Source organism: Hippocampus zosterae, chromosome 7, assembly GCF_025434085.1.
Source record: "Hippocampus zosterae strain Florida chromosome 7, ASM2543408v3, whole genome shotgun sequence".
In the NCBI taxonomy this organism is placed as follows: Eukaryota; Metazoa; Chordata; class Actinopteri; order Syngnathiformes; family Syngnathidae; genus Hippocampus; species Hippocampus zosterae.
Genome location: NC_067457.1, coordinates 3383793 through 3404050, shown reverse-complemented (window position 1 = coordinate 3404050; position 20258 = coordinate 3383793). Strand labels below are relative to the sequence as shown.

At 45.3% G+C, this 20258-nt stretch overlaps 3 protein-coding genes across 4 annotated transcripts; 2 read left to right on the top strand and 1 right to left on the bottom strand.

The window, feature by feature from the left end:
• The first annotated feature begins 250 nt into the window (after positions 1–250).
• On the top strand, positions 251–17266 carry ift140 (intraflagellar transport 140 homolog (Chlamydomonas)). Of its 2 annotated transcripts, XM_052071652.1 has the most exons (31): positions 251–610; positions 1157–1391; positions 1491–1712; positions 1897–2018; positions 2086–2216; positions 2322–2497; positions 2579–2670; positions 2759–2865; positions 3065–3207; positions 3271–3474; positions 3700–3772; positions 3991–4082; positions 4151–4278; positions 4356–4473; positions 4647–4768; positions 4833–4968; positions 5141–5272; positions 5433–5468; positions 5701–5915; positions 13599–13776; positions 13874–14064; positions 14149–14244; positions 14318–14450; positions 14546–14689; positions 14836–14964; positions 15255–15437; positions 15507–15710; positions 15960–16169; positions 16249–16412; positions 16530–16671; positions 16768–17266. In XM_052071652.1, exons 2-31 carry the CDS (start codon positions 1245–1247, stop codon positions 16945–16947), a joined length of 4350 nt encoding a protein of 1449 aa, XP_051927612.1. In that variant the 5' UTR covers positions 251–610; positions 1157–1244; the 3' UTR covers positions 16948–17266. The 2 variants fall into 2 exon arrangements, with proteins under 2 accessions (XP_051927612.1, XP_051927613.1); XM_052071653.1 differs by lacking the exon at positions 5433–5468 and having other exon boundaries at positions 252–610.
• On the bottom strand, positions 6953–13265 carry tmem204 (transmembrane protein 204). The gene is made up of 3 exons (XM_052071753.1): positions 11908–13265; positions 10930–11085; positions 6953–7998 (listed from the first exon to the last, which is right to left on the bottom strand). Exons 1-3 carry the CDS (start codon positions 12185–12187, stop codon positions 7754–7756), a joined length of 681 nt encoding a protein of 226 aa, XP_051927713.1. The 5' UTR covers positions 12188–13265; the 3' UTR covers positions 6953–7753.
• A 65-nt stretch (positions 17267–17331) lies between the features above and the next one.
• On the top strand, positions 17332–19897 carry ccdc78 (coiled-coil domain containing 78). The gene is made up of 10 exons (XM_052071714.1): positions 17332–17442; positions 17535–17660; positions 17745–17831; positions 18067–18411; positions 18498–18548; positions 18660–18748; positions 18930–18993; positions 19204–19329; positions 19405–19601; positions 19696–19897. Exons 1-10 carry the CDS (start codon positions 17380–17382, stop codon positions 19877–19879), a joined length of 1332 nt encoding a protein of 443 aa, XP_051927674.1. The 5' UTR covers positions 17332–17379; the 3' UTR covers positions 19880–19897.
• The last annotated feature ends 361 nt before the right edge of the window (positions 19898–20258 follow it).

Here is a 20258-nt window from a genome sequence, read left to right as displayed (position 1 = left end):
CATCGCATGTAGATATTTTTTCCTCCCAACTGAAATGCATGCAATGATTTACATAATCATGAACAAATAATATTTCGGGTCTCTTTAGTACAAGTTACAACATATTAGAGTGATACAACGACATTTATGATATTTTTAATTTGCTGTTAAATGCTGAAAATACGTGTATGTTTTAAGGGTTATTTATTTTTATTTTATTTTGAGCAATATGTTTTCCTTATCGTAATAGTTACTTTTTTAATAGCAGAAAGTGACTCGTCACATTTCGGCCATGTTCGTTAATTTCCGTAACTCCTCCTCCAATGCAACCTGGTATGTTGTTAGGGGCAACTGTCAGAGACGCTATTGTAGCCACACAGGGCAAAACGTTTTCCAAGAATGCCTGAAAATTAACAGCTAATTGAGTGGTGTCGGCAAGCCTTGAAAGAAAAATCCTCGTCCGGTCCTGTTGTTTAGAAGAGCGCCATTGAAGGCTGAGGCTAAGTTTGGATCATGAATCCAAGCTAGCCGAGGTGGGGAAATCCAAAATGGATGCCGCCTGGAGTGATTTTGTTGAGTGAGCTGCCTAGATGTAGAGTAACACCGTTTGGAAGGAAAGACGCTTGCGAGGGTATGTTTTTTTCATCATCTGCGTAAAAAAGTATATGACGAAGAGGACAATAAGAACGAATTAATGCAAGTCGTGAAGTGTTCGCGCAAATTACCCCGCGTGGAGACGGTAAAGAGTTCTGTGAAAAATCTGTTGTTGTTCGACAACTGTCTGAAGGGATTAAATGTTTTGGTACTTTAAATTACAAACTCCCTCCATAAACTCGTATCAATTTTACTCATCCCCCCCCCCCCCCCACACACACACATGGTTTACTAATAGTCGTGTCAATTCAATGTTATCAATAAATAGTCTTATAATTACTGTTTCGTGCATAACAATATCGAATCAATATAAAGCCAACATTTCCCAGAGAGTTGTTAACAGGCCAGTAGCAAGGGGATTCTCAAGTGATCCATCAGTGCAAAGCTATCAAGACGTGTCAGTCAAATAAATGAAAACATACTGCGGCGATAACTGAACACAGTAGAATCGTTTTATAACAAAGAATAAATAACAAATTTATATTGCCCCATTGTGTCTCTTCCTCACACTTGTGAAGTTCAGGGGTCGAAGCTCACTTGGTGCCCTCCTATGTGGATTTGGTGTGTCATTTATCAGCCATCTTTCTAACCCACTTTGGTACACTGAGGACATGGCGGTGTATTTCGACCACCGTGTTGAGACCCCTGAAAATTGTGAGGACCCCTCTCAGTTGACGTGGCACTCAGCTCTGTCCATACTGGCTGTGGCTTCAAGAAACTGCAGCACTGGAGGAAATGTTAACATCTACTTACAGCAGGTAAACTGGAATGTGGTTGTGAGAATGTTTTTTATTTGTCAAATAGATATTTTTTGTCTGTCTGCCGACCCATCGCAACAAATCCCTCTCCAAATGCAGGGAGAGCATGTGGAGAGCTGCCATGTTGAGCGTCCTCATCGGCCCACGATGCTTTGCTGGCATCCCATAAAGCCAGTGTTGGCTCAGGGCTGGGAGAATGGCGAGGTGCTGCTTCTGTTACACCCTTCCGGGGATCAAAATGTCCTGCCGAGCACGCACACGGCGCACATCACACTGCTGGAGTGGAGTAGCTCTGGAACTCGCTTGGTAACTGGGGACCAGGTAGTGTCTTTTAAGAACACAGATAACTTTGCTTTTCTCTAAAACAGTGATAGATATCTGGTGATTTGGGACATAAAATATGTTGTTGTACATGTGACTTAGCAATAGTTAGAAACTGAAGGTTCCAGGATGGCAATAGTTGAAAACCACCACATAAAAATGTCTTGCATTTATCTAACATCAGAGCGGAACTGTAGCCGTTTGGAAGGTGGATGCCAGAGGGAGACTTCAAGGGAACCATCAAGTGAAGCATGCATACAACTCCCCCATCACTTGCTGTTTATTCAAACCAAGTTTGCCTGGAGAGTGAGTAAACAGGATGACTATTAAAAAAAATCTTTAATATACGTATTTATTATTATTATTATTGCAGTGACGTGAAAATGCTGGCCCGTGCATCAGTGAGTGGGGATGAGAACGCTTTGGACATGTTCAGCTGGAAGGGGGCGCCTCTCAAGATGGGGCCGCAGGAGGGCCTTGCTTTCTATGTCAGCAGTGCAGATGGTAAGAACAAGTGTAGTTTTTAAAGACCCAATCAAGTGGATTTAGAAATCCCCCCCCCCCCCCACCCCACGTTTGAGAACCACTGATCTAAAGCATGTTTTACAGGTAATGTACACAGTGTGGACGAGCATGGGAAAACAAGCCTGCTCCTCAGTATGGACGGCGCCATCAAGAAAATGTTCTACCTGGAGACCAGGGAGGTGCTTACAGTGATCACTGACACGATGATGCTGTCACAGTACACTCTGGGACCAGAGGGCGACGCCCAGGAATTTCAAAAGGTGTGCTCAACAGAAGAAAAAAAAACATTCTCCTTATTGCCTGCTGGAAAACGCATTGTTCTCTCTAAAACACTTTACAAGGTCAAGCTGAGCAGTAAGAGTGGCCAAAGCGTCGACATCGTGTGGGCACAAAATGGTCTTGTTATCACAGCCACAGGGGAGCAACTCATCAGGTTGGCATCCTGTACGCTCAACAAACAAAGCACACCTACACACTTACTGGCCATTTACGTGATGTTCTGTCCTGATTTGGTTTTCTAGGTTATGGGATCTCGAGCGAAACGAAAACTACGCATTGTCTCTTGATGAGACTCTTGGCTTTGAGAGGGGCGAGATGATCAACTGTGTTTCCTACTGTGCAGGAAAAGGTCTATATTAATATTTGTAAATAGAAGAAAGGGAATAGAAGTAGTGTTTCTCTCTAACAAAAGCATTCAGGTCGAAGTAAAATGTGTTGCATTGGAATTACTATGAGAAGCGCAGTTCCCATATTCTCCATACAGTACACAGAGTTCTTTCATTTGCAATGAATGATCTTGCGTTTCCTGTTGCAATTCACTTCTCCAGAAATTCTTGCCGCTGGCACCAGTCACGGACGCATAGCGATGTGGAAGATGGCGGTGCATCCCGACCGCAGCAGAAGTGACACAAAAGCCCAGTGGAAGCTTCAGACTCCCACGGAAATAGAAGGAAACGTCACTCAACTGCAGGTATTAAATGCAGTTTTGTCTTGTTCTGTGCAAATAAATATTTGATACGTACTCGCCTTACAGTGGGGCGCCAGTCTGAATCTGCTGGCAGCCAACAATTCCACCACCGTGGTCATCCTGCACGAGCACGTAATGTCAGCCCACTGCAGCCAGCAGGTGGCAGCGGTGCAGTTGACGCCGACCCAGCTCAGCATCACCCAGTTCCACACAGGGCTGCACCTGGCTCTGCAGTCCGAAATGCACATCAAGGGAGTCTGTGTGACCAAGGTAAGCAGCGAAGGGTGTCGAGAATGGAACTGAATGAGATATAGACAAATCCGCATGTGAGTGTCTGGGTATGAGCTGTGGCTGAAAACGACTAGTCACCGACGACTCGACTTGGATTTCAAATATTTTGGTTCTGTTTTTTGAATTGTACCAGGTCCTGAAACTAAAGCACAGATGCGTTCAGAAATGTCACCATCAGTTCTAATTTTGTGTCCATCCCGACAGGATTCTGCAACGGTTTGGAGCGGCAAACAGGTCACTGTGTTTGAGATGTCAGGGGCTGCCCTACATAATAAAGGTACGCTCACTTACTCCACTTTTAACCGAACACGCTCTCAAAAGCACAAACGGTGTCTTGACGCATTCGCCCCGTTTATCCCTCCATCTAATTTTGTGAATGATGAGAAAGTTGAGCAGTTGTGCTCCCAGAACAAATTTTCTCATTTATTTTCCACCCACACCTTTTAAATTCAATCTCTTGTCTTTGCTTCTTTTTTTTCTCTTTTGATACCCCAGGATCATTCCCTTGTGACTCCCACGTCGTAGCTGTACATGGCGAGAACCTTTACACCGTGGAACCTAACCGAGTCCAGATTCGCACACCGCAGGTTTGTTGAGCCTCTTTGGGAAGCTGTGGTGAACTCATTGAGTAACCATCCCGTTTCTCGTTAATTAGGGCACAGTGAAACAGCTCTTGAATTTCTCCAAAGCGGAGGGCAACCCAGTGCTCCTCAGTGTGTGCCAGTCTTACCTAGTGGTCGGCACAGACACGTCGCATATCAGAGTTTTTGATCTGACCCGAAGGTTTGTTCACGATGATGTTACTCCCAGGTCTAAATACTTGTCCATATATGCGTCTGCGTCAATGTGTGTTTTTATAGAGATGCTAAAGCTCACTGCAATGCGAAGAACCTGACTGACCAGATTCCCAATCTGGGAGCCCTGCGTTCAGTCAAGTGTAATGCCAATGGCAGCCAAGTCAGCATCTTAATCACGCAGGTAAATGCATAACAGCCACTCTCATTTGTTTATATTTGTGATGCATATAATTCAGTTTGATGAATTTAATATGGACAGTGTTTGTACTCCACTTGTGTCACAGATTTTATGAAGTGTACATTTATAAAATGGTTTATTGAATGCTGATTCCCCTCCTCCCCTCCCCCTCTTAGGTGAATGGTCGACCTGACCAAAAAGTGTACTTCTATGACATCGAAATGGACACAATGACACACTTTGACTTTTTCACTGGCAGACCACCCAGTGGTATCTCGCAGCCCGAAGACGGTGAAAGGTAAGCAACGGCGCTTGCGCCCCGTTTCTATTGTTTTATAATCCGCTTGTGTATTGTGTTTCAGACAGCAGTTTCAGGAGAGCGAGCTTAGTGGCCGATGCCCTGTATCGCACTTCTGGGACGAGAGTGAACCTCGACTCTTTGTGTGTGAGACTGTGCCGGTCAGCTCCGAAACCTCTTCATCTGGTTACTGGGACATGGTAAAGATAACGTTGAAATAATTCTCCGGCTAAAGCAGCTTTTAGAGTTTTATTTCACTGCGCAACCCGCATTATTGGTCGAAAATAAGTTTAAAAAAGTGTATACAGTGTTTATGTTTTTGCTCAGTATAAGTTTGAGCATGACTTTGCACGTCCTTTCTTTATTTTCCAGGTGGACGTGTCAGTGGTGACGCTCTTCTGTACTCAGGAACATGGCCTCCTCTTGCAGGACTGCTACCCCAAACCAGCAGGACTACAGGCCCTCCTTGCTCTTGACGTGCCTTACTATTATTTCAGCTGCAAGGTGAGGTTGGGCAATTCTTTTGTTTATCCGTTGCTTCATGATTTTCTTCTTCCCTGGATGTGCCGATTCTGTCTGGAAATCTTTTGTTAAGCATATAGTTTCCTTTGCACCCGCCACGACTCTAATGTGCCACTCTTGTTTGGTCTAACGCGCACCCTAGCTATTATTTCGGAGGGGTGGTGTCTTCCAATCAGAAGTAAGTGCCTGTGTGCGCCTTTCCTTCAGAAAACGAAACATTTTTTTTCCATTCCTGGCAGCACAAAAGTGTCCCCGTCTGGTGAATATAGCGTTGTTGTTGCTGTTTATTCCAACGCTGTAGTATGCTTTGACTCCCACCTACTCCAATCTACACAGTGCATCCAAGAAGTATTCACAGCACTTTACTTTTTCCTCATTTGGTGATACGCTTATTTCTTGTGTTTCTAAAGGAGGTTTCCGCCACGTCAGCACCAGCAAATCAGAGCCAGCCATCACGAGGGTCCGTAGCCCTCTTCCCCCAAATGGTCTCCAGGCGAGCGCTCAGGGACTTTGAAGGCCTGGAGAACTGCGACAAGTCCACACGTGACGCCATGCTCAACTTCAGCTTCTACCTCACCGTCGGCCACATGGACGAAGCATTCAAGTCCATCAAACTCATCAAGAGGTAAGAAGTCAGGCTGGGTCAGCTCAGAGACGTCTTTCCGCAGAGGTTACTTCCCACATTTATCCAGTCATCATGTTCATCGGCAGTCTTGTCCACAAGGACTTGAGTTCAAAGACTTGACAAAAGACCAACAAGGAGAGCATTGTTATGTTCGGCCTTGACTAGGATTGGCATTCTCCACAATAGTCTTCAAGCACGGGAGGTTGATTTTGACTCACAAATTGTCTTCACAAGCTTATTCAATCCAATCAAGAGTTGTCATGAATAATATGCTTCACGAATTTTGCTTTTTTTTAAAAATGCTTTCTGACTCCCTCCTGAAATTTCAGGATGAACACACAATTGTCAGTGCGCCCCTCCAATCAAATTGAAACAATCAGGTGGGAAAAACATCCCGCGAGCCGGATATTCCAGAGACTTTAATAGATCTGCTGACAGCTTTACTAAGTTCCTCATTGATAGCTATTTTTACTGCTTTTCCAAACTTTGCCATTGTTTGCTGAATGAAAATGCCCACCTATGTTTGCTACCTTCTTTCTTATGGGTCAAGTCTGATCCTTGAATATCTCGTTCTCATGAGGATTTAGTAAGCAGCGGAAACATCAAAGTCCAACGTCCCTGTAAATTTCTCAATATATCATTGGGGAAAAAAATGTCGCAGAAAAAAAAGTTTCTTATTTATATAAATGCATGTCCACTAGGCCTTTAGTGTCGTTGTTAAAATGCTTCATAAAAGTCCTCTGAATGAAGCAGCAATATCAGATACAGGTTGGAATGTCTGTATTCCAGACTCTGCAATTTCCTCTCATTCATGTCGTCCTTGACCTGCAGGGTTATCACCCACATACTTATCTGTCTTATAGCCTTCACATTGCAATTTAGACTGGAGGAACAACAGAGGAGGTCATAGGAATAGTCTAAGATATGTATTTAGAAGACAGTATATATTCTATAAAATCACATCACAACAGAAGGTACAATGATTTAAAAAAAAAAAAGGGATGTTGAATGATAAAGCAACAACACAACCACCACTCTTGACTTTAAAATTTATTGTAGTTATCAAATAATATTTGTATTCATTAACCCCCGTTATGTTTGAAATATCCACAAGGGTTCTTTACAGATGCATGATATTTATAATCTCAAATATTACGACACCCTATGAGAGCACTGTGTTGATTGGAGTTGACTAATGTTAAATTAATATACAGATGTACCACAAACAAGAAGACTTCGAAGTGGATTACATGGATTGCAAAAAGTGTTGACGTGTGTTTCCGCTGTTGCCTGCTTTTTATGGAGAAGCGCGTGTCGTCATTATGCTTGGAGTAACTATCCCCTTTTGCATTAAAATATGAGTTTCCTATTAAATATTGCCTTGACCCATTCAGAAACCTTGCTAGGCTAACTACAATGTCCTGACCTACAAATATATATCAGCATTACATTTAGATATGCTGTAAAATGTACAGGAAGAGAAAAAAAACCAATGAGGTATTCTGTTATTATGCTTTATATCCATTCTTTCACAACTCTAAATCATCGTAATGCCAGAGGACTTTTGAGTAAGTGCACATATAACAATCAAGGTCCAGCTTGATCTTCTGCTTGGCAGGATGTTAAGCGTCACAGAGTGTCCTGGTCCAAGTGTAGCACAGTGTGTAGCCACCAATAAATCAGACTCTTTATCTCTCTCAAAAGGAAATATTTACTTGGTGATGTGACGTCCAAAAGTGATGGGTTACAAAACTTAAAACATGCAGGCGGATGTATGTTGAGCCATGGGAAAACAGGTTAATGAGTTTGAGCAGTCCTGTCCGGGGGGGATTTTCTGCTCAACACGGCGAATCCACGTAATCGTTGTCCAGACGCGGGTGGAAAGGGGACGTCAGTGAGCGACTGATGATGATGACCCGCGGCGCCAGGCAATCGTCACGGCGGTGTAAAATGTTCCATATGAGCATGGCCGCCGCCGTGGTCGCCAGCAGGCACGCCGCTATGTTCACGTAACAGGAGTAGGACAGATGAGTGTAGGGCCCGATCCTGTAGAACGTCACAAGTCCGATCACCAGCACAAAACCTACAAAAGACAATTGACTCAGATAAGCAATTGGCCCCATGAAAAGATATTTTCAAAAACTATGAAGGGAGGTGTATTCGTGTCTGTAAAATCTCCACCTTTCCTTTGGGTCAAAACTGTCTGCCAGTTGCACAAATCCCTTCATAACATTAAAACAAAGAAATACAAACATTCAAGGCAAACATTCCACTGGCTGCATATTCTGATGGTTGTTTTACATGGTTACTCATTGATAGCTATTTTTACTGCTGCATTGTGTTTGATTCCTGAAATCCTCCACCCGGGCGATTACGCATTCCCCACCGCGCTAATTTGTTTGTTGTTGAACATTTGTGATTTTTTAAAAATCTTTTATTTATAGTCAAGTAAGTGTGTCTCTTTACCCACAAGGTCCATACTGCTGATTTATTATTCTCAGCTAAACTTACTCCTAACCAACCATAAATTCTCAATAACAAGTATAATCTCGTTCCGATTTTTAAAGAAAGCATGGTTGAAGTCAGTGAAATGATCTTAAAGGAAAAAAAATTGTAAGAACATTAGAAACAACAAAGGAGCTTTAAAAACCCATCACTGGTCTTTAGGAACAAAAAGGCTTTGACAATAATTCCGGAGCGCACCTTTCCCGCACCTTTCTTGACCTCACGACGACCCGATACATTCATAAAACCAAAATTGAGCCGTTCAGTAGTTTTACGAGCACGACATGTCCAAGACTTAACAATCCTCAGTGTTCCGGTGTCAAAAGGTTCCCTGAAATAATGACTGGAAACGTGGATACTCTGTATGAATCAGTCGGTTTCCTGCATCGAAGGCTGCCGTTCGTTTATATTTGTCTCTCTCTCTCTCTCCCTCTGCGCTACGGTGATTTGTCATTGTTTCAAGTGAGGATGTGAATAATCTTCTCTGCCTATCGGCGTGTGTCAATCACTCAAATTGGAACGTCGCATTGTTTGCTCAGTGGCTTGGTGTTTAACCCGTCTGGCTCCTCATCCAAGAAAATGAATAATCTCCTGTCTCGGTCGCAGCTAGGGTGGTCTGTGTGAACCTCTCTTTTTTGGCACGCACTTATCTCATCAGCTTCCTTCCCCGTCTTCCTCTTTCCATCCTTCCTTCCCACCCTTCCACACCCTGGACTTCGAGGCTCATGCTTTTACTGGAAGTTTGATGTTATCGCTCGCGGAGAAAAAGCCTGAATTAATCTTGAGGATGATTTTTAAAAATAAGCGAATGGATAAGTTAACAGTAGGGGGGGAAAAAAGCAAGCAACAGATTTGTGACCAGAAGCCATGATGGAAAAAGTACACCGTCTGTAAATGTAGGAAATTAATCCCGTGACCTTTTATGACACAACATGACTTTCGACACAAGCGCACACATTCCAGCTTCCAGGGGTGAAACGGGCAAAGGCAAAGGAAAAATCCCTGAATGGACCTGAATGTTGCAAACTCACAGTCTGCGCGCACGTTTGGCACGTATCAAAATGAAAACAATCCGGTGCAAGAAGTGGATAAGGCTTAAAAATATCGCCATTCAAGCTGTGATTATTTCCATTCACTACTACAAAGTGAATGGAGAATGTGTGTGGTGCCTTGTGATACAAATTTAGTTACCCTTATACTATTTATCAAATCATATTTTGAAATAATTGAAAACCTCATTAATCTGGCGTCCGATCTACATTCTTGTCTATCCCAAAGGTCCTTCCACAAACCTTTCCCACAAACTTGTGAGTAGAATTCATATCCGTTCTTTGGTTCGCTTCATATGTCATCCTCAACTTGCTTTGCTAGCCATATATGGTCCGACCTTGGAAGATTCCATTTTTTTTCCTTCCCCTTCCAGGAAGCCTTGTCTAATTTTAGATAGGAAATAGGTGTGTGCTGTTTCGACTGTATTGTCAACATACGTAAAGACGGTCTCATTGATCATCCCTGACTATCGTCGTAAAAGCTATACTGTACATATCCACGTGCTGATCTGCGAGACGTGTCGGATGTCTTTTGTACAGGTCACTAAGAAGACTTGCGATTCACTGTTGTTAGTGAGTGTGAGTGTCAACCCTCCAATCAAAAGTCCACAGATGAGAGCCATCCTTGCTTAGGGTGGAGGAGCTCATGACAAAGGAGGGTAATTCCCACTTCTGTGCATTTAACTTCCAAAATCCCCCAGCGAAGGCACAAACATTGTCTTCAACAGAGTATCTCCAGGCGGTGCGCGCACTCACGACACAAACAGCCCAGTCCCCGTCGAAAGCGTCTTTCCCGTGCATTCCCCCTCCCGGCTTTTTCCTTCTTCATCTCGGGGGTTTGCATAACAGGTAGTCACAGACATTTCCTCGTCCTGAGCAGGGATATCCTGGCGCCCACCAGTCGCTCGCTGCAGCTCTGGCTCATGGGCTCTGGGCGAAGGCTAAATTTAGACCCAGAGGAGAGACCACAGACTGATACAGAGCCAAGCGACTGAGTGTCCCTCACTTGAGGGGCAAAAGTCTTGGGACGCGACTCTTAATTAAGTTATCAGTCAAGGGTTGGGCTCGTTCATCCCGAGTCTCTTCTAAGTTTGTGGCAAGTTTGCAGAATACCATTTTCTGTTCCCACCCCAGTACCCCGATACACGATACGAGGTTCAGAATGGCACGCTTGAGGAGTGTCCCAATAACTCCATCCATTTTCTGACTTTTAACCTTTAGACTTTGGTGTGGTGTGGTGTTCGTTGCGCCCTAACGTGCAAAGTAGTACCCCAGTACCAGGTCGGCTCTTTGATGTCAGATGTATCAGTTGCTGGTATTGGCGGCATCGATGAGTCGCCGATACTTTGAAATAAGGCTGGTATCGGCGCGATTCCAGTATCTTGTATCGGTAGGTGCTCATCCCCAGTTGTGCGTTTATTTATCCTTGTGAGTAGTTGTTTCGAAGGATTGGTACTTACTGGCTAGCTGGAAGAGTGCAGCAATGGCCTCCTCCCACCACTGAGATTCTGGCGTGATGAAGGGCAGCTCCATCAGGCCGAGGAGGAAGATCAGTTGACCGGCCGTCAGGGCCACGGTCGCAATCAGGTTACACGCCCGCATCATGTCGAACTGCACTTGAGGGACCACGGGGGGGGGGAGAGTTGTGTTATACTACCAACCATCCGTGGGCTGGACATGAGCAAATAAACATGCATTGCACATTTGACGAAATCTTGCCTTTCATCGTTGGGCAATAATAAGGTGACCTGACTTGAGACTTGCTTGAAAGTTGCACGTGTCTGTTGCAACGGACTGCAGCAGTTATTTGTTTTATCAGTCTGTGCTGCTGCCCATTGTGCTTAGTTGGCAGCGGCCATGCGGTTCCCCAAACGTATTCTTGAATGGCCTTTTGTCAATGGCGCTTTATTAGGCGAACTACATGAATGGCTCACACTGTGTGAAAACTCCCAACGATCCAAATCAAGGGAATGAGGCACGCAAGAATTCATTTGATGCCGTGTGAATTCCATTGTTTAGAGTAGTTTTGTCAAATATGCTTTGCGCTTTCAATATCAATAAACCCAGTTTCTAGTTCTGCTTTCTATCTGTTCAGATTCTAATCTTCACTTGTAGGTGAGATGGAGCCTATCCCACGCAACGTTAGTACAATCTGGACTGGTTGCCAGACAATCGCGGGGCACATATTGACCCTTCACACTAATAGTCACATCTATGGGTCATTTTTCATTGAACCCAACATGCACATTTTTGACACTTCAGAGGAAGCACGAGAAGGACGCATTACCTCCAGAGCTGAGAGTCGAGACCCTGAACTCTGTTCTGTTCGGTGGAGGTGCTAACCAATATCCCACCTTGCCTCCAAGATGAATATAAACAAAGGGAGCACAACAAAAGGCTACACCGGTAGGGGTAGCGTAATATTGTATCATGCTTACATTTTACAGTGCTGCGGGATTCTTGATAGCCAGCATACTCGGAGCCCCATCCCAGACTTTCACATTGCCTCTGTGCCACCTGAGCCCTCCGTCCCGCCTGGAGCTCATCCCGACCCCTCTCCCCTCCGCTGGGGCACATCTTCCACAGTCCCACGCTCCTCTTGCGCCCGTCTTCCAGTGCTTGCAGGACCCAGCTAGGAGTGAAGGCGGCCACATTGTTTAGGACCAGGGACAGCAGTGCGACCGCGACCGCCGCAGCCACGAGCCTCTGCACGGCCATATGACACCCGGTGACCGCCACCCCTCCTCCCCCGCCCTCTCCCTCGGCGGGTTCAGACCCTCGTTCTTCCTCCGGGTCCTGCCTGCTCCCTCGCCTGTCCTCCGGAGAAGCTCCGCGGGCCCCGTGGTTCCTGTCAACCGCCTCCTCCACAGCTGCCGCCGCCTCCCCTTCCAGCGGATCACTTGCAAGTTATACAAACGAAGAAAAGCCGAAGGGATTGTCGTGACGTTTAGCTAAAGAACATCTCCGTTCATCCTCATTCGCGAGACAGGAACTCCTCAGCCTTCCTCTTCTGACAGCACCGTATGAATGCACGCATCAATCCGACAGACGCCGAGGTCCATTCCACTGGCTCCAGATGGCTGCAGCTTGACTCTTGGATGTTGGTTCCCGCGTCCCTTGACTTTTTTGTGTGCAGAGTCCACAAGGAAGTTAGAGTCTCACGTATTGTTGCAAAAAGTCTCTCCACCGCCGACAACAAAAAGTTTCCCAAAAACCACCTCGCTCTGCTTCCTTCCAACGTTGCCCCTTCTGTGTCCCTCACAGCAAATTCTATAAGATTCGAGTTGATTTCTTGCAGATGGTCAGTGTGCAACCGCAGCAAGTCATAACCGGACAGCTCCCTCCTTCGCAGTTGCTTTAAGTGTGCGCACATGCTAAGGTTTTGGTGTGACTCGAATGTCCTAAAAGACCCCCAACCCCCTCCCTTCTTTCGGACGTCACTGTTGTGTATTCTTTTGTCTGCAGCCCGGGCGGAGGTGAGGGGGGGGGCGTTCACTTGAAGTCCTCTCTTGTGTGCAACAAACACGTTAGCCACCACAGTCGACCAGCAACAGGATGTGTTTCCTGAGAGGAAAAGAGACTGGGAAGAGGGGCCAAATGTGGACCTGTTCCTTCTCTTGTCTTTCCTTTTCTGGCTCTCTAGATGTTGCCGCTCCTCTGCGTTTCGGAGTGCTTCTCTCATTGTTTTCGGCCATGCATACAAGGCCTGACTATTTCTGACAGGCCCTGTACAGTACTCGGCTTATCTGGCCGACATGTAGCCTGCTGTAGTTTGACGTGTATGCCGTTGCCCCCCCCTTGTACACCGTGGGCCCCTAAAGATTTGGGCTATTTCCTGTTGCCCAACTTTAATAAACAGCACACATCTGTATCTGCTAAAGCAATGAGGGGGGAGTGGTGGGACCCAAATAAGGAACAGATGGCTAAGGAATCTTGAATATGAGCTTTAAGCAATCGCAAAAAGGGATTCTGGCTTTTGATTTACCACAGAAAGTGGTGGTGGGTGGGTGGGGGGGGGGGGGGGGGTCCAGAAGGTAAGATACAGTTGTGGTTCTGTACACACCCTGAACTTTATTTTCTGATGACTAATCAAGAACACTAACCTGTTCCTGACTTTTATTCTCACCAGCAAAGCAGTATGGGAAAACATGGCGCGCATGTGTGTGAAAACTCGGCGGTTGGATGTGGCCCGAGTGTGCCTCGGCAATATGGGAAATGCCAGGGCAGCGAAAGCTCTGAAGGAGGCCGAGGCAGAGCCGGAGCCAGAGACCCACATTGCGGCGTTGGCCATTCAGCTCGGCATGCTGGTAGGACACGAAAAAACTGAAGTCATCTTGCTCGTTGTTTCCTTTCTATGCCCATGCAACATCGAGACGCCACCCTTCCCTTGCTGTCCTCCAACAGGAAGATGCTGAGAAGTTGTACAAGAGCTGCCAACGCTATGACCTCCTCAACAATCTCTATCAGGCGGCTGGCCAATGTGAGAAGGCGCTAGAAATCGCTGAGAATCACGATCGCATCCACCTACGCACCACCTACTATAATTATGCCCGCTATTTGGAGTCCATGGGTGACAAGAGCTTGGCCCTGGCGAAGTAAGATGGTTTTCGACAACAGTCAGTCACACGCATATTCGTCATTCAATATTCACTATATGATTTGTCCAATCATTCTTCCAGTTATGAAAAATCCGACACCCACCGAGTGGAAGTGCCCAGAATGCTTCAAGATGACCCTTTGTCTTTAGAAATCTATGTTAAGAGGATGAAAGACAAGTATGTCTACTCAGTCTAAACACGCACGTTATGCCGACGCGCTTTGAAATAGACTATTATCATTACACCACAGGAACCTTTACAAGTGGTGGGCCCAGTATTTGGAGAGCCAATCGGAAATGGATTCAGCTCTGGACTTTTATGAATCTGCTCAAGATTACCTCTCCCTGGTTCGAGTTCACTGCTACATGGGGAACGTTCAGAAGGTGATCGTGAAAGTATTGACTTTCTAATGGACACAATCTAATCTGATTCAACACGGGGTTAATTTTAGCATTATTGAAATGAATTTGTTGGACAGGCATGTGAAATAGCCATCGATACAGGTGACAGGGCAGCATCCTACCACCTGGCTCGGCACTACGAGGGTCACGAGGACATCAAACAAGCTGTGCATTTCTACACTCGAGCACAGGCCTACAACAACGCCATACGACTCTGTAAGGTGAGTTCATTCATACACAACTGACGGGTGTTTATTGATGCGTTTTGTTTTGCTCAGTGGCAAGACTTCTGGTGCATTCATCATTTCTCAGCATTGTGATAATTTTTTTTTTCCTCCATAAATTATTTTGTCTTCACGGTGAATAGGAGAACGGTTTGGATGACCAGCTGATGAATCTGGCTTTGCTCAGCAACCCGGAGGACATGATGGAGGCCGCCTGTTACTACGAGGAGAAAGGCGTCCACATGGACCGAGCAGTTTCACTCTACCACAAAGTATGTCCACTGTTGGTTTCATCCAGCTAACCCCCCCTCAGGTCGTTTGCATTCCTTCACATATTCCATGATTCTCCACAAGAGGGCAGCATTTCTTTAGATTAGCATTGGAACATTTCTAAGTAGATGTTTTTTTCTGTTAAAGGCTTGAGTAAGGATGAAAAATGTGGAGTAATTTTCGTATTGTATCAACTCTGGGTATATTTCCTGAATGGCGTGCAGGTGTTATTGTCTTACATTTTGGTTACAATTTACTATTTAATTTTCCCCTGTCGTGCGTGACTCTGTAGGCCGGTTACGTCTCCAAAGCCCTGGAAGTGGCCTTCGCGACAGAGCAGTTTGCGGCACTTCAAATGGTTGCCGAGGACCTGAATGAAAGCTCGGACCCGGCTCTCTTGGCGCGCTGCTCTGAGTTCTTCATCAAACATTCCCAGTATAAAAGGGCTGTGGAGCTGCTGATCGCGGCAAAGAAGGTGCAGTTCGTCCTTGTTTACGTCCATCTTCATACGGCGACTTTTATTTGACGGTGTTCTTGTTCTCAGTACCCTCAGGCCCTGGAGCTGTGTGTAAATGAGAACCTGACTATCACGGAGGAGTTTGCAGAGAAAATGACCGCGACGGATTCAAAAGACTTGTCTGAAGAGGCTCACAAGGAGCTACTGGAGAAGATAGCCGAATGCTGCGTGCGTCAGGGAAACTACCATCTGGCCTCCAAGAAATTCACACAGGCTGGAAACAAGCACAAGGTAAGAAATGCTTCAACGAATTTTAAATGCACAGAAAACATGTCTGATTAAAAAAAGCCTGATGTTCAACTGTTCACCAACTAATAATTGGACCAGAATTGTTCTTTTACAACTGTATTTATTACGCAACTTATTTTTATGGTTCAGGTCATAAAATACCATGAGGAGGAGGTGGAAGAAAGTCATATGTGTGAACGTCATAAGTCAATTTCAAATTTAACAGAGGCCGTTTTTTTATTTTCCAAACAGGCAATGAGGGCACTGCTGAAATCAGGCGACACAGAGAGGATTGTACTTTTTGCAAACGTTTGCCGTCAGAAGGAGCTTTTCGTCATGGCCGCCAACTATCTTCAGTCTGTAGACTGGAAAAACCCAGAGATCTTGAAGACCATCATTGCTTTTTACACAAAAGGGAGAGCACCGCACCTGCTCGCTGGCTTCTATGAAACCCGTGCACAGGTAGCACAATGCTCCATTCTGTTCTAATCCAAGACTAGCAATGTACAACTTCACAGAACGTTTTTTTTTCTCTCTAAAGGTGGAAATCGATGACTATCAGAGCTATGAGAAGGCTCTGGATGCTTTGAGTGAGGCGGTTAAATGCCTCTCCAAAGTCAAAAACTCAGATGGACAACAGGAAGCCAAACTGGCCGAGCTGCAGCGAAAAATCACTCTCATTAAGAGATTTGTCCACGCCCGCAAGTGAGGATATACACAGAACCCTACCATTCAAACATCATAATTTACAAACATTTCAACTGTGGTGTGTACATTATTTTTCGTTTTCCATTTCTTATTTTGGCTCTGATCTTCTCCTAGGTTGAAATCCGAAAATGGTGAGGAGGCACTGAGCATTTGTGAAGGCTTATTGGAGGAGCCCGAGTTAGACGCCGCTGTCAGGGTTGGCGATGTTTTTGGTTTCCTGATCGACCATCACTGTCAGCGCGGCAACTTCAAAACTGTGATTATTATTATTGTTATTATTTTAGTAAACTCTCAAAATGCACTTCAATACAAATTCCCAATTGTTCTAACTTCCACCGTATGTTTTTCCCAGGCCTATAGCAAGCTGGAGAAGCTCCAGAATGTGGTCCCTTCACAAAATATCAGATACTATGTTAAACAGCCCACCTTGGACGCCCTGCACAAACACATGGGTCTCACAATGCATTCCGGGGACCAAAAACATCACGATAAAGAGGATGATGAAGTGGAGGAGGACTTGAACGTCCCCTAAAATCCCATGAATGACCTCAGATTTTTTTCTAATGAAATATTTTTCCCGTTGTGTCACTGGGTGGCGCTGTTGTCTACATATAGAAGGCATGTCCGTTTGTTCATGTCCTCACCGGTGCAATTTAATAATAGCAAAACAGATACAATACTTGTCAATTTTTTATACATCTCTTCTATAGCAGTGTGTGCAGATATGGACTTTTATTGTCGTTGTCTAAGCATCATTTTGTGTTCACATTTTACATGAAAAATATACAATCAAGTCCATTGTTTGCTGTATGTATGTAAATAAATGTTTTGAATCTTTTCTACAAAGAAAATGGTTCGTTTTGTTGTGAAGAGTTGTGTTGTACTGAACCATGGCAACATTCCGCTGAGGGACGCAAAGTGAGTATCAAATACTCCACTGCACTTACTTGAAGGAATTGTAAATATGGACCCACGGGAGCCTCGCTCATGTTTAAATCAAGCGAAGGACCAAATTCGAGAGGAAAATGTGAGTACGGCATTTTACATCTTGATACAATCGTGTAGGCCTAAATTTGTTTCTCCCACTAATGTTCATTTCAGTCAGTTCACTCTTTGCAGCCTCAAAACATGAATGAGCAACTTTCCATCAAAGTCGACTGCTTGCAGAATAAAGTGACTCATCTGTCCACCTCCAACACAGACCTATCCAGCAAACTCGTCCATAGCGAAGAGGAGAAGCTAAAGGTGGAGTACGGTATTCATTATTTTGGGCGTAACTTTATTGGATACACTCTATAAGCAGAAATGTTTTTTTTCCTTCACACTCAGATATCAAAGGAGCTTGTGGAGGAGAAGCTTCACATAAACAAGATAAGAGCCCAGTTTGAAGAGGAGACGTTTGAGCTGAAAAATAAGGTCATGCTTTTACCTTGCAATTTAATTCAAACATTTATTGTGAAAAGAGAATCAAAACATTCAGTAGGCAGTGAAACGCTAAACACAAATGAAACAATTTAATGGCTTCATCAAGTATTGGCTACTTGGTATCGGCGATGTTTGGGCGGAGTGTATGTGCCTTAGCACAATAAAGGGGAGAAAAACTGATGTCATTCGTGTACTTCATCTTCTTTAAATCTTCCCCCATCTTTAGATATTGAACCAAAAAGATGAAATAAAACGACTACAGACCGAGCGAGACAATTTACTCTGCAAGCTCCAGTCAGCCGGGACCCACCGCATAGTGGGCGAGGAGAGCGACCAAGAGTCGTCCTCGCTCAAGCAAAACGACCTGCCTCTGACTGAGGCCCATCACAAAGAACTGGGCCAAAGCAAGGAGCTAAGTGCCGAACTGCTGGCCTTGGCCCAGGCGCAGGTTGCCTTGCGCAGCCAGCTGGCCGAAGAGCACCAGAGTGCTCGGGACACCTCGCAGGACCTTCACGGGGAGCTGGACCGAGTGAGGACCCTCGTTGGCCGCTTGTTGCAGACCAGAGTCAAGGTCAGGTGTTGGCCTTTGCTTGTGATGCTTTCAATGAATTCAGGAGATGTGAGGAAGGACTGACCTGTCCGTTCTCATTTTAACAGCCGGAAGACCTTGCAGCTTTGAACAAGGGTCAGAAAAGCATGGAACAAACGGTATGCGCCTCCCAGTCACTCATTCTTCCACATTCCTCAACCGAGTCGAACTAATCAAAATTGCATATAATCACAACATTCAGAACATTCAGGTTTTATTACTCCCCGTAGCTCCTCGGAAATCAAGAGGAGATGAAAGACATGCTGGGGAACTTGAAGCGCAGCTATGAGGAGCAGCAGAGGAAACTCGAGGAGGAGATGTAAGGAATGTTTTGGATTATCATTCTAAAACCGGAACGAGCTCGTGAAAGATGGTGGTGTTCATCCCACATGCGCATCTGCTCTTTGATTTGATTTTCATTTGTGGTCTCTTGACTTCCTCTTGTGATGTGGTTTGCGTTTTCTTCTCTCTTGTGGTTGCAACCGATGTTTGGCCGTCAGCGGGGCGATGGGAAAAGAGCAGCAAATCCAAAGCAGCCAACGGAAACCATCTGAGGAGACTGTGGTGAGCGAGAACTGTCAAGATCACAGTAAAGTGCAGTCCTTCCAAAATGAGCTTCATTTTTATATATCTGTGCGCCAAGCTCGTGCCATTATACTCAAGAAGATTTGAGAAAATACAAAAGTTGGGGGGAAAAAAAACTTTTACATGTTGTCATTACGCGGTCACAAAATAAAGTACTTCTTGTTTCTGTCGTGTTTTGCTTCATCCAAGACATGTGTGTGCTGTCTGAGTCAACTGAAGGAGGCCAAAGAGGAGATTTCAAGGCTGCAGTTGCAAGTCAAACAGCTCCACGAGCTCTATCGTGGAAGGCTGCTGCGCTATTTAAAGGACATAACTGTGAGTAGCTGCACAAACACACAGAAGGATGTCCAAAATATCTTGACACCACCGATGCTTTAATCGCGCCTTTAGGAGTTCGTCGATGGCCTCGGGGGAGCCAAAATGGCATCCGAGGGAAACAAATGGAGTGCCTTTGTGGACAACATGCTGAGGGATGTCCGTGCTTCCTACAGGGCCCGCGAAGAGCAGCTCGCCACTGCCACTCAGGCTTACAAAAAGAGACTGCAGAGGACCACCAAGACCCATCACGCCCTAATATGTGCCTATAGGTGCTCTGAGTCTTGTTACATGAAACGTGATTGTAATGAAACATAACTACTCTAGGTAATGTAAGTTCACCTGTCGTCTCGTCCCATCATGTAGGGATCAGAGACAGCATATTTTGGCCAAACTAGACCACGGTCTGGAGCCTGGACCCCCTGAAAGCCATTTCAGCCTGGAGCCCACTGAGCCAAGAGAAGAATCCGGCAAACGTCAACAGCAACTCGAGCAGCACAAGTCAAAGCGGGGGGCTCAGCGGCAAGTGGCCCGAAACCAGGTCAAGTAAATGGGTTGATTTGTGTTTGCATGTGACCAAAGTCAGCGACTGTGAACGAAAATTGAACCTTACGCAGGGTGCCAAAACCGGAGCAGATATTCCAAGAATCCTGGTTGGTCAACGCGGAAACAGCTGAAGGAGATAACGTACGTGAAACTTTAGCTGCGCCGCGAGTCCTCCATGCTCAAACGTTTTACCACTTTGGCTGCTATGGACGCACAATCTTGCATCTAATGTGGACTTCTTTTTTTTCATTTGGTACAGGGAATCGATGAGGAGGAGCACAAGTTTCTCACCGCCAGAGCAACAGGTGTCCCAGTTGCAGGACTATATCGAAAAGCGTCTTCACAGGTCGGAAGGTCACACAATGACGAGATATTTTCTTTTA

Bases quoted from the DNA above. Each gene is read 5' to 3' on its own strand.
- ift140 (XM_052071652.1), top strand. From the start codon at position 1,245: ATGGCGGTGTATTTCGACCACCGTGTTGAGACCCCTGAAAATTGTGAG. The intron at 2,217-2,321 runs GTAAGAACAAGT...CATGTTTTACAG, and splicing joins CTATGTCAGCAGTGCAGATG to GTAATGTACACAGTGTGGAC. The intron at 15,711-15,959 runs GTAAGAAATGCT...TTTTCCAAACAG, and splicing joins AGGCTGGAAACAAGCACAAG to GCAATGAGGGCACTGCTGAA.
- tmem204 (XM_052071753.1), bottom strand. From the start codon at position 12,187: ATGGCCGTGCAGAGGCTCGTGGCTGCGGCGGTCGCGGTCGCACTGCTG. The intron at 11,086-11,907 runs GTAAGCATGATA...TGGTCCCTCAAG, and splicing joins ATCCCGCAGCACTGTAAAAT to TGCAGTTCGACATGATGCGG. The intron at 7,999-10,929 runs GTAAGTACCAAT...TGTCTTTTGTAG, and splicing joins TGCACTCTTCCAGCTAGCCA to GTTTTGTGCTGGTGATCGGA.
- ccdc78 (XM_052071714.1), top strand. From the start codon at position 17,380: ATGGACCCACGGGAGCCTCGCTCATGTTTAAATCAAGCGAAGGACCAA. The intron at 17,832-18,066 runs GTCATGCTTTTA...CCCCATCTTTAG, and splicing joins CGTTTGAGCTGAAAAATAAG to ATATTGAACCAAAAAGATGA. The intron at 19,330-19,404 runs GTGAGTAGCTGC...TCGCGCCTTTAG, and splicing joins GCTATTTAAAGGACATAACT to GAGTTCGTCGATGGCCTCGG.